At 46.1% G+C, this 14,648-nt stretch overlaps 1 protein-coding gene across 5 annotated transcripts in view; it reads left to right on the top strand.

Annotated features, from left to right (window-relative positions):
* Window positions 1-14,648, top strand: part of TBL1XR1 (TBL1X receptor 1) — a 175,147-nt gene that overhangs the window by 145,388 nt on the left and 15,111 nt on the right. For 4 of the 5 annotated variants that reach the window (XM_045030651.1, XM_045030648.1, XM_045030649.1 and 1 more), the window contains 6 exons: window positions 6,242-6,387; window positions 8,286-8,505; window positions 10,906-11,038; window positions 12,539-12,680; window positions 13,502-13,565; window positions 13,668-13,765. In XM_045030651.1, coding sequence (XP_044886586.1) covers window positions 6,242-6,387; window positions 8,286-8,505; window positions 10,906-11,038; window positions 12,539-12,680; window positions 13,502-13,565; window positions 13,668-13,765 — 803 coding nt within the window. Of the gene's footprint in view, window positions 1-6,241; window positions 6,388-6,615; window positions 6,631-8,285; window positions 8,506-10,905; window positions 11,039-12,538; window positions 12,681-13,501; window positions 13,566-13,667; window positions 13,766-14,648 lie in introns of those variants that run through there. The other variant, XM_045030652.1, reaches the window with a different exon arrangement.

Here is a 14,648-nt window from a genome sequence, read left to right as displayed (position 1 = left end):
CCGAGACTTTGAAAAAACAACAGCCGGCACCGGCGTCCCGGCACCGTTCCCTCTCTCCGGCGAGGAAGCGTAAGCCGGCGCAGACGGCCTCCAAACCTCCTGCATTGGGACCGCTCACCCTGCCACCTCTGGCACCGACTGTGGTGGTGCACAAACCATGCACAGTACTGTCGACTCTGGCGCCGCAAGAGCCGTTGAGTCCGGTACCGCCCTGCTCCCCGGTGCAAACCATGGTCGAGCTGCCTCTCCCGTCGACGCCCGAGACTTTCTCGACGGCGAGAGAGCTGATTGAGCTCACAGAGCCACCGTGTCTCCAGCCCCCGGCACCGCCGGTGCGGGCTGTGAAGTCAGTGGGCAAACCGGCCATCATGAGGCCTCCTTCCCCTGACAGACGGGATAGAAGGCATTCCAGGTCCCGGTCCCGATCCCAGAGACGTTCGTCTTCTCGCCGATCCAGATCCCGGCACCGGTCGCAATCCCGGCACCGTTCTCCATCTTGGCGCCGGTCGCAGTCCCGGTACCGCTCCACATCACGGTACCGGTCGCACTCCCGGAGACGATCCCGGTCCCGGTCACCTGACCGTCGGTACCGACGAAGGTCCGGATCCCGGTACCGCTCCCGGTACCGGTCATCTCGCAGCCATTCCCACCGACGTCAGTCGAGATCTCGGTCGACCTCCCGCCACTGGCACGGTCGATGGTCCCGTTCTCGCTCCCGGCACCGCGATGACCGGCACTGTTCCCTGGCACCGTCCAGGGACAGACCGGCGGCATCGACAGCACAGTCCAACAGTGCCTCTGCCCCCCCGTGGCCTTCCCGCCAGCCTTCAGTCTCTTCCCAAGCGGGCAGTGTGGCGATCGACGCGCCGACCCCCAAGGGCAGGACCACGGGCCCCAACAATGGGGCTTCTGGACCCCCTGGGCCTACCACGAGGCTCAAGGGGTCCCCTTCACTCAGCGGCCCAGGACTTCCGACCACAGGGCGCCGGAAGCCACGGTCAGTGGACCTCCTCCATCACCGTTGGTGGAGGAACCGCCGCCACCTGTAGTGGGAGAGCACCCCACAGACGCGGAGGCCTCGCAGCATATGGATGAGCCCCCGCCGGAAGCCCTGACCCAGGGCCTGTCATCGTCTTCCTCGCCAGATGAGGCGGTGGCGGGGGCGTCGACATCGGGCCCCCCACCGATTGACCTGCGGGCCCACCAGGACCTGCTTCGACGGGTGGCCCAGAGCATTAACCTCCCTGTCGAAGAGGTTGCTGAGGACGATGACCCGGTGACCACCATAATTGGAGCTGAGGCCCTGCTGCGGGTGGCCTTGCCCTTCATTCGGACCATACAAAGAAATGCCAATACGGTGTGGCAGTCACCAGCTTCCATTCCTCCCACCGCTCGAGGGGTGGAAAGGAAATACTCTGTTCCACCCAGCGGGTATGAGTATTTATACACGCACCCAGCCCCGGACTCCTTAGTAGTGCAGTCCGTTAATGACCGGGAGCGACATGGGCAACCAGCTCCAGCGCCAAAATCAAAAGAAGCGCGGAGGATGGATCTGTTGGGCCGGAAGGTCTATTCGGCCGGTGGCCTCCAGCTAAGGATTGCCAATCAACTGGCTCTCCTCGGTCGCTACACTTACGATACCTTGGTGTCGCTCTCAAAGTTTACGGAGCTGGTACCAACAGACTCCCGACCTGAATTCTCAGCCCTTATTGAAGAGGGCAAGAAAGCCTCCCGGTCATCCCTCCAGGCCTCTCTGGACTCGGCAGACTCAGGAGCCAGAACTTTGGCCGCGGGAGTGACCATGAGGAGAATCTCCTGGCTGCAATCCTCCACCTTGCCGCCCGAGGTCCAGTACACTCTTCAGGACCTTCCATTCGACACCAAGGGCCTCTTCTCTGAAAAAACGGATTCGAGGATTCAGACTCTCAAAGATGGCCGAATTACCATACGTACCCTGGGCATGCACACACCGGCTACCCAGCGGAGGTCCTTCTGGCAGCAGCCGTACCGCCAGTTTAATCAGATCAGGCCACGGCCTGATAATAGGCGCAGAGGCAGGGTGAACCACCGTAGACCGTCGGGCAACCGGGGTAATCAGTCCCAAGCGCCCTCCAAGCCCCCTCAGGGGCCTAAGCAAGCCTTTTGATGGGACGCCCGAGGACGGCCCATCAGTGTATTCACCGGATCCTTCCCTGTTATTTTTCGACCGTCTTTCCCACTTCCTCCCGGCGTGGTCCCAGATAACAACGGACAACTGGGTACTTCGCACGGTGGAATATGGTTACCGCCTTCAGTTTGTTTCGCCCCCTCCCTCCCACCCACCCTCCCCGTCCCTCTTCAGGGACCCCTCTCACGAGCAATTCCTCCTGCAAGAGGTCGAGACTCTGTTGAGTTTGGGTGCCGTAGAGGAGGTGCCGAACGACATGCGAGGCAGGGGATTTTATTCCCGATATTTCCTAATCCCCAAGGCGAAGGGAGGTCTACGACCTATACTAGACCTCCGAGAGCTCAACAGATACCTACTCAAGCTCAAGTTTCGCATGGTAACCCTGGGGACCATTATTCCTTCCCTGGATCCGGGAGACTGGTTTGCCGCCCTCAACATGAAGGATGCGTATTTCCATATCGCGATTTACCCTCCTCATCGACGCTACCTGCGTTTTGACGTCAACAACATGCACTACCAGTTTACGGTGCTACCCTTCGGCCTCTCCACCGCGCCGAGGGTCTTCACGAAGTGCATGGCAGTGGTTGCCGCAGCCCTCCGCCGTCGTCGCATACATGTGTACCCGTATCTCGACGACTGGCTGGTTCGCGGACCATCCCGCCAACTGGTAGCATGTCAACTGGCCGAGATCCTAGCCCTGTTTCAGCGCTTAGGACTTATGATAAACGCCGAGAAGTCCACTTTGGCTCCATCACAGAGGGTGGAGTTCATCGGAGCGGTCCTGGATTCCAATTTGGCCAGGGCCTGCCTCCCTCGACCTCGGCACCAGACTATGGTTTCCTTCGTCTGGGACCTACAATCCTTTCCCATGACAACGGTGCGGTCCTGCCTCCGACTCCTGGGCCACATGGCGTCATGCACGTTCGTGACCATGTATGCGAGGCTGCATCTTCGCACATTTCAAACTTGGCTTGCGTCGGTGTACCGCCCGCACTGCGACTCCATAGACATGGTAGTCACAGTCACGAAACCGACCCTTGATTCGCTCAACTGGTGGCTGGACCCAGAGGTCGTGTGTGCCGGAGTCCCATTCCGCCCTCCTCGCCCATCGATCACCCTGACAACGGATGCCTCGGCATTGGGGTGGGGGGCACACCTCGGCGGCCAGGAGCGACGAGAGCTCTCCCTCCATATCAATGTCAGGGAGCTGCGGGCGATCCGCTTGGCGTGTCAAACCTTCCACGCCCATCTCCAAGGGCGATGTGTGGCTGTTTTCACGGACAACACGACGGAGATGTTTTACGTCAACAGACAGGGCGGGGCTCGCTCCTCCCTGCTTTGCACGGAAGCAATGCTCCTTTGGGACTTCTGCATAACCCACTCTATTCACCTGGTAGCATCGTTTCTTCCAGGAGTGCAGAACACGCTGGCCGACCATCTCAGCCGGTCATTCCTCTCCCATGAGTGGTCCCTTCGTCCCGATGTGATGCACACAATTTTCCAAAGGTGGGGGTTTCCCCAAATCGACCTGTTTGCCTCCAAAGAGAACAGGAAATGCCACCACTTCTGCTCTTACCAGGGTCGCTCCCAGGGCTCCCTATCGGACGCATTTCTCCGCTCCTGGACGGATCACCTGCTGTATGCCTTCCCTCCGTTCCCCCTCGTACACCAGGTGCTACTCAAGCTTCGGAGGGACAGGGCCCACCTCATACTCGTCGCTCCGGCCTGGCCGAGACAGCACTGGTACACCCTGCTGCTCGAGCTCTCGGTACGAGATCCCATCCCTCTCCCCTTATGGCCGGACCTGATAACACAGGACTTCAGCAGGCTTCGCCACCCGGACCTGCAGTCCCTACATCTTACAGCTTGGTTCCTATGTGGCTGACCCGAGCGGAACGTGACTGCTCTGTGGCGGTGCAACAAGTCCTGATGGAAAGCAGGAAGCCTTCCACTTGAGCGACCTACCTCGCGAAGTGGAAGCGTTTCGCACTCTGGTGCGACCAGAAGGGTCTCAATCCTTTCACAGTCCCTATTCCTGCGATCCTGGACTACCTCTGGTCTCTCAAGGAGCAAGGCCTCGCGGTCTCCTCCTTGAAGGTGCACCTGGCGGCAATTTCTGCCTTTCGACCTGGCGTAGGAGAACGGTCCATCTTTTCCAACCAGATGGTTTCCCGCTTCCTTAAGGGACTAGATCGCTTGTACCCGCCGATACGGCGCCCTACACCCTCTTGGGATTTGAACTTAGTTCTCGTTAAGCTTATAGGAGCCCCATTTGAGCCCTTGGCCACATGTTCCCCTCTTTATTTATCATGGAAAACGGCCTTTCTCGTTGCTATAACATCAGCAAGACGAGTTTCCGAGCTGCACGCCCTAACGGCTGGTCCGCCGTATACCATCTTCCATGCGGACAAGGTACAGCTTCGGCCACACCCAGCCTTCCTCCCTAAGGTGGTGTCGGCCTTCCATTTGAACCAGGACATTTTCCTCCCGGTCTTTTTCCCGAAGCCGCACGCCTCAAGTCGTGAACAACAGCTTCACACCCTTGACGTCCGCAGGGCCCTCGCATTTTACATAGAGCGAATGAAACCCTTCCGGCGTTCGCCCCAGCTATTCGTAGCGGTTGCTGATCGCATGAAAGGCAAGCCGGTTTCCTCTCAGAGGATTTTCTCCTGGGAAACATCATGTATCCGGACATGTTACGAGCTTGCTCGTGTGCCAGCTAGCCGCCTCACAACTCTTTCTACGAGAGCGCAAGCCTCGTCCGCCGCCTTCCTAGCTCATGTCCCCATCCAGGACATCTGTAGAGCGGCCACCTGGTCTTCTGTCCACACCTTCGCTTCTCACTACGCGTTGGTGCAACAATCTAGAGACGATGCAGCCTTCGGCTCAGCAGTCTTACACTCTGCCACGTCTCACTCCGACCCCACCGCCTAGGTAAGGCTTGGGAATCACCTAACTGGAATGCATAGGAGCAATCACTCGAAGAAGAAAAGACGGTTACTCACCGTTGTAACTGTTGTTCTTCGAGATGTGTTGCTCCTATCCATTCCAGACCCGCCCTCCTTTCCCACTGTCGGAATAGCCGGCAAGAAGGAACTGAGGAGCGGACGGGTCGGCTGGGGTATATATCTAGCGCTATAGAGGCGCCACTCCAGGGGGCGCCCGGCCGACCCACCAGAGTTGCTAGGGTAAAAATCTTCCGAAGAGCCGTGCACGCGCGGCGCGCACACCTAACTGGAATGGATAGGAGCAACACATCTCGAAGAACAACAGATACAACGGTGAGTAACCGTCTTTTCCATTTGCAGATGTTGTTGTAACAAAAGTAGTGCTATATATAAAGTTTGAAAGGAGTTTCCCAGAAGGGAATTTTAAGGGGATAATTGTCCGTAAGTGGAAGGCTAATTAGTTAAAATAAAACATTTCTGCATGTTAAATTTATCTTTTCAGGACAATCAAATACATAACAGGTTAATTTCCAATACCAGTGTCGTATTGTGATAAACTTTCCACTCTTGAATCAGTGTGTAGCAAGCATGTCATTTTAAGTGCCAGCACACACAAATAAAATGCTCTGTCATGAATTTAATTCTCTGCTACATACACATTTTATTCTTTTTTGTATGTAATAAAAAAAATCTGAGCACAGAAAAGTAACAGGCAAATCTCAGCAGAGCCCTTTAATTGGTTTATAACCTGATAACTTGTAATCAGTTTTACTGAGGGACTATGCAGTTTTCAAGAGAAAATTAACAAAACAAACAGACAAAAATAAAAGGAAAAGTATCATAAAGTAGAAAAAGAGAATATTAAATGCTTTGTTTTTATCCTACCACATGTGTATTGCAAATACAAACCTAATATAACTGAAATTTTCTGTATTTGTGTTTGACTTGGTGTTTGTATTGCTTACACATTTAAAATAAAATATAATAGAGGCATGTTTGAGGTTTCTCTTTTATAATTTGCTATAACATTTGTTTGTCTCTGTAACCAGAAGATCTTGCAATATTTTGAGAAAGAGTTGTCAGTATATGAGTAGATCAGTTCTGATAGTTTTCCCCTTGTCTTTAGGGTTTTCTCATTCAGCATTTACATTTGGTATAGAGAGCCATATCAGCCAGTCTAATATAAATGGTGCTCTGGTGCCACCAGCTGCTTTGATTTCCATCATCCAGAAAGGTCTGCAGTATGTAGAGGCTGAAGTCAGTATTAATGAGGTAAGGAGGTTTCTTGATGTCTACAAAAGCATTATGTGCTTGCTTACATTACATTTGAATACTGGTATTTTTTTTCTTAACTCTCTTGTGTCCTATTTATTTACTTTTACTTCAGATTCCTTACTGCTGGTGTTCACCATGACTCCACTGGTGGAACCAGAATGGAGTGACATAACTGTGTAGGGGTTCTGCCCAGTGCAGCCACACAACACCAGGCATGGTGTGCTGGCTCATTGCTTAAAGGTCCGTTATCTGTGGAGTTTTTTTCCCTAATATAATGTTGTAGTTAATCCAGAAAATACGCACATTATAAAATAATAGTACAAAAGAACAAGAATTCTTACTTCTGTTTGAAGGTTTTCGTTCCATGGTGAACTGAGATTAATGATAGGAAAACATCTAAAGGTTCTGGGGTTCAGTTTAGAGAATAGTCCAAAAGCTTGGGGACTTATTCAAATTCTTTAAGATTTACTACCCCCTCTTTCAACTCAGAGGCAGTCTCCCTCTCACCATCACCTACCTATCAATAGGCCCGGAAACTTCCTTATCTTTGAATTGTTGCTCCCTTCTCAGTGGCATCAGGATTTTCAATAAATGGCCTTGTTTGTTGGGATTTCCAAAGTCTATGGTGTGTCCTGAATGAAAGTACTGGGGAAACCCCAGTTTCAGTAGAGAGGCTCAAGAGAGGAGAGGCTACAGGGTTCACCTAACTATTGTAGGTAGAGCCCCTGTTAAGGTGGGTTGGGTGGGGGGTGAGGAGGAAGAGGAGAAGACCCGTACAACTCTAACTGTCAGGGGCCTACCATTGGGGAGGGCTCATGGAGAGAAAGGAAGGGCTCACTAAATGGAGAAAACATTTGAATTTGTTAGGACAGGAATGATGAACGTGCTTGGGAGACTCATATTTTGCCTGAACTGGCTTATTGATCTCTAGTCGGCTCTATTATACATGATGCTTCCATGATTATTCCATGAGTATGTTTCCAGCAGTGGAGAAAGATACATATCTAAAAGGCTGATCCTGTAAGGTATCAGCTTCTTGCAGTAGAGGCCTTTATATTTGTCAATTAAGCTATGGCAGACAGATTTTGCATTAATTCTGGTGTCCTCACAATCTCTCTCGGGTCTTTGAGTTGGTTTAGCTGCAGCTTCCGCAGCTTGAGTGAAAGAAATCCATTTCCTCAGGAAGGGTCATAAACCCAAAGCAAGTGCTCAGAACAGGAGAAGGAGAACCTGTATTTGTCACTAGGAATCCCTCTAGATTCTAAAAATAGACCCTCATAAGGCCTTAGCTAACATAAAAGAGACTATTTTTGACAGGGTCTTGCCTATTTCATGATAAAATTCTTTGTTTTTAAATTATGCTAACACTGTTTAAAAAGAAACAAAAACTACTCAAAAGCACCAGATATTGTGTTTATGGAAAATTTCATAGGACTTCATAAGCCGTAGTCTAAACTTGCAATGTATGCAGCTCTTCAAAGCAGTTGGATTTTTTTGCTGCAATCACTCACATTTAAAATATTCATAAGTAGCTTACAAAAGGTTATTTCAAATGAAAGGCATATAACTTTTGGTCCCAGAGCCTCTGCTAGAGGCCTACCGTGGCTTGTTTACTCACTATATATGATGATCACTCTAACTTTTGAGTAAAATTCCAGGCCTAACCGCAGAGAAATAAATGATGACATCATAATGGTCCCTTCTGACCTTAAAGTCTATGATTCTATGATTTTATGTTCTGTATAGCATTTCTCTCTGCATTTGTGACTGGTTGCCTTTTTATTATACTAAATTACAATTTTTGGAATGCACAGTTTTCCCTGGAATTTTTGTTGTTAATGACAGCTAACATTTGGTGTTATCTTTTCTGTGTGTTTTTCCTCTCCCCAAATTAGGATGGTACCTTGTTTGATGGTAGGCCAATAGAGTCTCTCTCACTGATAGATGCAGTAATGCCTGATGTGGTACAAACAAGACAACAGGCCTACAGAGATAAACTTGCACAACAACAGGCAGCAGCTGCTGCTGCTGCAGCTGCAACTAACCAACAGGGCTCTGCAAAAAATGGAGAAAATACTGCAAACGGAGAGGAGAATGGAGCGCACACTATAGCAAGTAAGTTGAGGCAGAAAAAGATCTCCACTTATGTACACAATTGTGTGGCTATATCCTTGTTATATATTATTATAATAATAATAATAATAATACCTAGTTCTTAGATAATACTTTTCATCAGTAGATGCAACCTCTTATTGTATCTGTAGTGTACCCCTCAGATAGTAAATGCATCCGTCAGATAAAGGGGCTTGTATCTGTAGCCCCATGACTTGTGGAGAAGTTTATATGTGATATTTTAATAGTCAGTTTCTCTACAGTGTGTGGGGATGGAGACTTCTAAACTCTGGGACATCAATACTGTAGGCCAGATTCTCATTTCCAGCCTAGCTCCTTTGTGCCACTGGGGATTATTGCTGTAACTTGCCATCTGAGAATTCCCCCCAGGGTAGGGGAGCTCTCAGCTTGAATAAAGCCATCAGATGTGACTCCTCTGAGAACTGCTTCTCCCCACCCTCACCCCAGTACGGGGATAGGGAGCACGGAGGGCATAACTCCACTCCACCAATCCTCAATTAGTCTAAATTAGAGTAGTGCCAAGGTTACTCTGACTCATACCAGTGCCAGCACAGGGTCAGACTGGCCTATTCAGTCAGGCACCTATAACCAGTTTGCTGGTGGCCACACCAAGAAGATCGCAACTGCAAAGGAGAAGAATCCAGCCTTGCATGGAAATTTAATATAAATCACTTTGATACCAAAAGATGTGTCCACCTTCTTGCAACAGTACAGATCAGTTTTCTTGTTTCATTATTCAAAATTATTTGACACAAGTTCTTGCAGATTTTATTTACTCAGTGGTTTAGTATTGGCGCTGTGCTGTTTAGTTGTGATTAGTCATATAAATCATAGTTTTGGATAAGTTTACTCGTATAATCAGGTTCATAGTGTGAAAGCTCCCAGAAAAAAAATGTAGCTTTCTGGAAAGGCTTGATTACATGAACGTTTTAGTGAAAAAGAATGCAATTGGGCACAAGAGCAGCCAAAGAAAATTTTGACTGAATATTATGGTGGGGAGGGATAGCTCAGTGGTTTGAGCATTGGCCTGCTTAAACCCAGGGTTGTGAGTTCAATCCTTGAGGGGGCCATTTAGGATTTGGGGATTGGTCCTGCTTTGAGCAGGGGGTTAGGCTAGATGATCTCCTGAGGTCCCTAATAATCCATGATTCACATAAAGCTTATGCATTATTTGCCCAGCTTTACAGTTGCATTGTATTAGTTTCTTTAATTTATTATCTACAATAAATGAATCTGGAAAAACAAACTGCCTCCATAAATTTTATAAATTTCAAAACTCCATAGTAATATTTCCTTGTTAACTGTGAGTTGTAAGCTCAAGCTTTAGAACTATTCTACTAAGCTAGTGTAAAAATATGATATACCAGCAACCCCTACTGGCTGGAACACCAAAGCATATTGATATTGATTCTCTTCAATCAATACAGTTTTTTATATGATGCTCTAATAGCTTCTTCTCTTCTCTCACACACAAGCACTGACACACATGCCGCTAAAACACCTTTACTATTAAATTTAAGCAATGTATGTACAGTGGTTTTGTTTATACAGTGACTGCCATGGATAAATGTGGAGCAGTTTAATGTTTACCACTCTTCATATTCATCTTGGTTTTCTCTAAGAAAACTCTCTTGATGTGAAATAATATTTTTAAAAATAGAGAAGTATTGGTGGTAGCTGGCAATAAAGCTGTTTTTTAATGATGAATTACCCGGAATATATTTTACAGAACAATGAGCATTCAGTATACCTTCCACATGGAAAAGCAACATGTAATCATAATTTGATACTAGCTGTCAATATAAGATAAAAAACTCAGTTATCAGTGTACCATGTATCAAGAAAACCAAATGTCTGCCTGTTAATTAAGATAGTTTTTAGAAGTGAAGGGGCTGAAATGTTGATTTCACACTCATTTATAGCCATTAATTTAAAGATAAAATGCAGAAGTTTGCTATTTCATGTACAGTACAGGCAATTGATTTCACATTCATAAGATAGAAATCCAGGTACTAAATGGATGAATAAAAGAGAGTATAAGGCCTGACAAATAGTGAGAGTATGATTTTTTTAAATACAATTTTTATAGTGATTTTTCACAGGTAACTATTAACTTTGGCTTCAGTTTTTGGTGCCCAATGTGAGACACCTTAAAGAGGCTTAAGAGAGGGCTTTTGGTGCTTTTTGTAATTCACGGTCCCTTTAAGGTTTGTCAAATTGGATATCTGAATCTGAAATCACTGTTACATTCAAAAATCTTAGCCGTAGGTTCTGTGAATTTACCTTTCCAGAATAAACCTGCCAGTTAATATTCAGCAGATGAAATACATTACCCCAAGCTGTAAAAATCCAAACTCTCTTCTGTTGTTTTCCATAATTCAGATAATCATACGGATATGATGGAAGTGGATGGAGATGTCGAAATCCCTCCTAACAAAGCAGTGGTGCTACGTGGTCATGAATCTGAAGTATTCATCTGCGCCTGGAACCCTGTTAGCGACCTTCTAGCCTCAGGGTATGTTTTCACAAAAGGAAGCAAAAATGGCAGTTCTCATTGCAACTGGGTATTCATATACTTTGCAAACACGGTACGCTATGTCCCATAGACAGTATCTCTTCTGCCACTGTCTTGAAGTTCCTGACATTAGAACTTTTTTAGCCCTAGGAACAATTTTCCCTGCAAAGTATGAGCGCTTGGCAGTATCCAGCTGCCAGAAGATTTTCAGTGTACTCGGGTGAACTTTAAATGTTAGGGGATATATGGCTTCCTTTCCCCCTCTCCAGCCATATAGGGAAGGCCAGTTAGTCAGAGATGCATAGCTGATTGACAGTATCCCCCCGTATTTGGAGCAAGCACTCAACTCTCTTGATAGTTATATCTCTATATATCTCTATATAACTATCAAGAAAGTTGAGTGCTTGCTCCAAATCCTGGGGGATGCTGTCAATCAACTATGCATCTCTGACTAACTGGCCTTCCCCTATATGGCTAGAGAGGGGGAAAGGAAGCAATCAGATTCTCCCTATTCTAGTACCAGTGTGGTATTCACCCCTTTGCATTCTTTCCGTTCCCCCCTTCATTGTCCCTACCCTCGGCCTCTTCTTTTGCCTCCTGAGGGGAGCTGAATGGCAGCTTCCAACGGCTGCCTCCCTGCTTGTAGCAGAAGCAGAGTTGGTTTTCCATCAGCAGTGAAAACGATGGCCTTGCATTGCAAGGGTGAGAAATACAGCAAGGACACTCAGGACAAATATAAGACACCTGAGACGGAGGATAAAAGCTGGAGACTCTCCAGCCGAGATCAGGACTGTTGCAAGTATGCCAGCGCACTATGAGACCTTGAAGAAGGCACTGACTCTTGCTGCGTCTCATCTGTAAGGTGGAATAGTAATACTTTTCCCACTTCACATGAATGTTGTGAAGATTAAATCATTTAATGTTGTGAACGCTCTATATAGTACATGTAAATCTATTACTTTGTACTAAAGACCAGTAGTGGTTGGATTTTTGTCTAATAATCTTAAACAACCAGTTTACCTAATCATTATCTCCCTTAGAAATTCAGTTATTATAGTTTCCAGTACTTGAGGTGTGTGTAATAATTTAGATATTCTGATGCTAATTTATAGGGGGTGGGAAGATAACAATGTTAGGATTTGTTTGAGATAAATTAACAAATCTTACAGATCTGCTCTCTCAGGGAGGGGAAAGCCTGCAGAATAAAATTCTGACTGGAAACCAAACGTGTGTATGAGAAGTGAGAATGCTTCTATGAGTCTGATCACACCAGACTATTATAACTGTCCCTGGAGTGACTGTAATTGGGACCTGCTCTCAGATCTACTGACTTTTTTCCCCACTGATGTATTTTTGAATGTTTCATGGAAAATATATTAATATATAATATTTTTTAAATCAAGTTTCTAAAGAGGAGACCACACTATATGTTTGTGCTTGTTGAAGAGGACACTGTCTTCTCTGTTATGAATTAATTTTGATGTTATTTTGATTGCTTAGATCTGGAGATTCAACAGCACGGATATGGAACCTCAGTGAAAACAGCACCAGTGGCTCCACGCAGCTGGTTCTCCGACATTGTATACGAGAAGGTGGACAAGATGTACCAAGCAACAAAGATGTGACATCCCTGGATTGGAATGTAAGTGGAAATTACAAGTGCTTGAAATAACCTGAGAAAAAAAATGCAATTTTGCACAGTCAAAAGCTAAGGGTACATCTGCACTGAGGCTGAGATGTCATTTCCAATTTGGATAGATGAATGCATGCTAGCTTTGCTCAAGCTAACATGCTGCTAAAAATGGCAGCACAGCTGCAGTGGGACAAACTAACCACCTGTACCTAGAGTCTGAGGGCTTGTCTATGCATATAGCACATCGGCACAACTGCAGTGGTTAGTGAAGATGCTGTCTACGCCAACGGGACAGCTTCTCCTGCCAACAGAGATACTCCTCCTCCCCGAGAGGCAATTGCTATGTCAACGGGAGAATACCATCAACATAGTGCTGTCTACACCAGGAGTTCAGTTGGTATAACTGTCGCTCAGGGATGTGGATTTTATGCACCACTGAGAGATATAGATATAATGATGTAAGTCTGCAGTGTAGACCAAGCCTCAGTTAGCACTGGCAGCTAACTCACCCAGGCCACCGCAACTACACTGCTACTGTTAGCGCATTAGCTTGATCATCTATCCAAGCTGGAAATTAGACCTCTGGTTGCAGCGTGAACATACCTTAAATGACAAGGGCTTTGCATCTTCTGTTATTGCTGTTAAGCGCTTCTATTTTAGAGTCATATCAGAATTATATTTTCATTTTATTGTATGCATCTCTCTTTAATATACTGCAGGTTCTGGACTAAATAGCATGACCCTTATGCAAAACATTTTCTATTTGAAGTTTGCTCTGTGCCCCTTAGCTTTGAATTGTATAATAAATGGAATAACTTTTTTGCTGACAGAGTGAAGGTACACTTCTAGCAACCGGGTCGTATGATGGATTTGCAAGAATATGGACTAAAGACGGTAATTGAAATGCTTTACATTTCCATTATATTTTTCTGCGTAGTGCCTCACAACATGTTTCTCTCATTTCTAGAATGTAATCATTTCAATGTAAATTTTCAGGTAATCTTGCCAGCACCTTAGGGCAACATAAAGGACCTATATTTGCATTAAAATGGAACAAGAAAGGAAACTTCATTTTAAGTGCCGGAGTGGACAAGGTGAGATAATTATTGGCTAAATAAATGATTTATTTCATGATTAAATTATGCGTGACAAACACTAAAATAAGAATTTGGTAAGCACGTAAAAGATAATAAAGTCATAGAAAGTATGGATTTATAAAGAACCAGTTGTGCTAGATAAACTTGATCATGTGATGTAGAGTTGGGAAATTAGTTGATTTGAATGCAGGTGATAAAATGGGCCTGGTTCTCTTTGTTATAACAATATAAGTCAAAAGTAACTCCCCTGAAGTCAGTGGCATTACACCAATGTAAAACCAGTGTACCTAGGATATATTTTCCGAGGTACAGTATCTCGAAAAATGGAAGAATGAAAAATGGCAATGTATCTAAATGTGGGGAAGTGGCCAGTGCAGTGCAGCGGCAATCATTGCTGAATCAGGTTTAGACCACATCTTTAAGAAAAATAAAGGAAGAGGTAAAAGCTGTTTCTGAAAAACCTCTCAATTCAGACAGTAGTGAGAACAGGGTGGTATTGAAGAGTAAAAACATAAAGGACTGAGAGGGATTGTTTAGGATTTTCTGGGCTTATAACTCAGAGTGGGGGTACAAAATTGTGCAAAGGTAAACGCAGGCTTTGCTGTCAGGAAAAATTTGATTAGATCCAGTTTGATTGTGAATGATCTCCCAAAAGAGGAGGTAGAAGTCTCATTGCTTCAATCATTTAAAACTCAACTGGAGAATGCAATTGAGAATATAGTGTCAGAAAATATTCTGTATTGTCTGGGAGATGAAAAGGGTCATGTATTCCGTGAACTAACTTCTGTAAGAAAATATCAGGTCTGTTCATGCTTCCATTGAATGCAGTAACAAAATCCTCACTAACTTCTGTCACAGTAGAATCAGGCCCATAGGATAT

The sequence above is a fragment of the Mauremys mutica genome, chromosome 9, assembly GCF_020497125.1.
Source record: "Mauremys mutica isolate MM-2020 ecotype Southern chromosome 9, ASM2049712v1, whole genome shotgun sequence".
Lineage (NCBI taxonomy): Eukaryota > Metazoa > Chordata > Testudines > Geoemydidae > Mauremys > Mauremys mutica.
The sequence above is the reverse complement of the archived record's forward strand: the minus strand, read 5'-3'. Positions and strand labels throughout refer to the sequence as shown.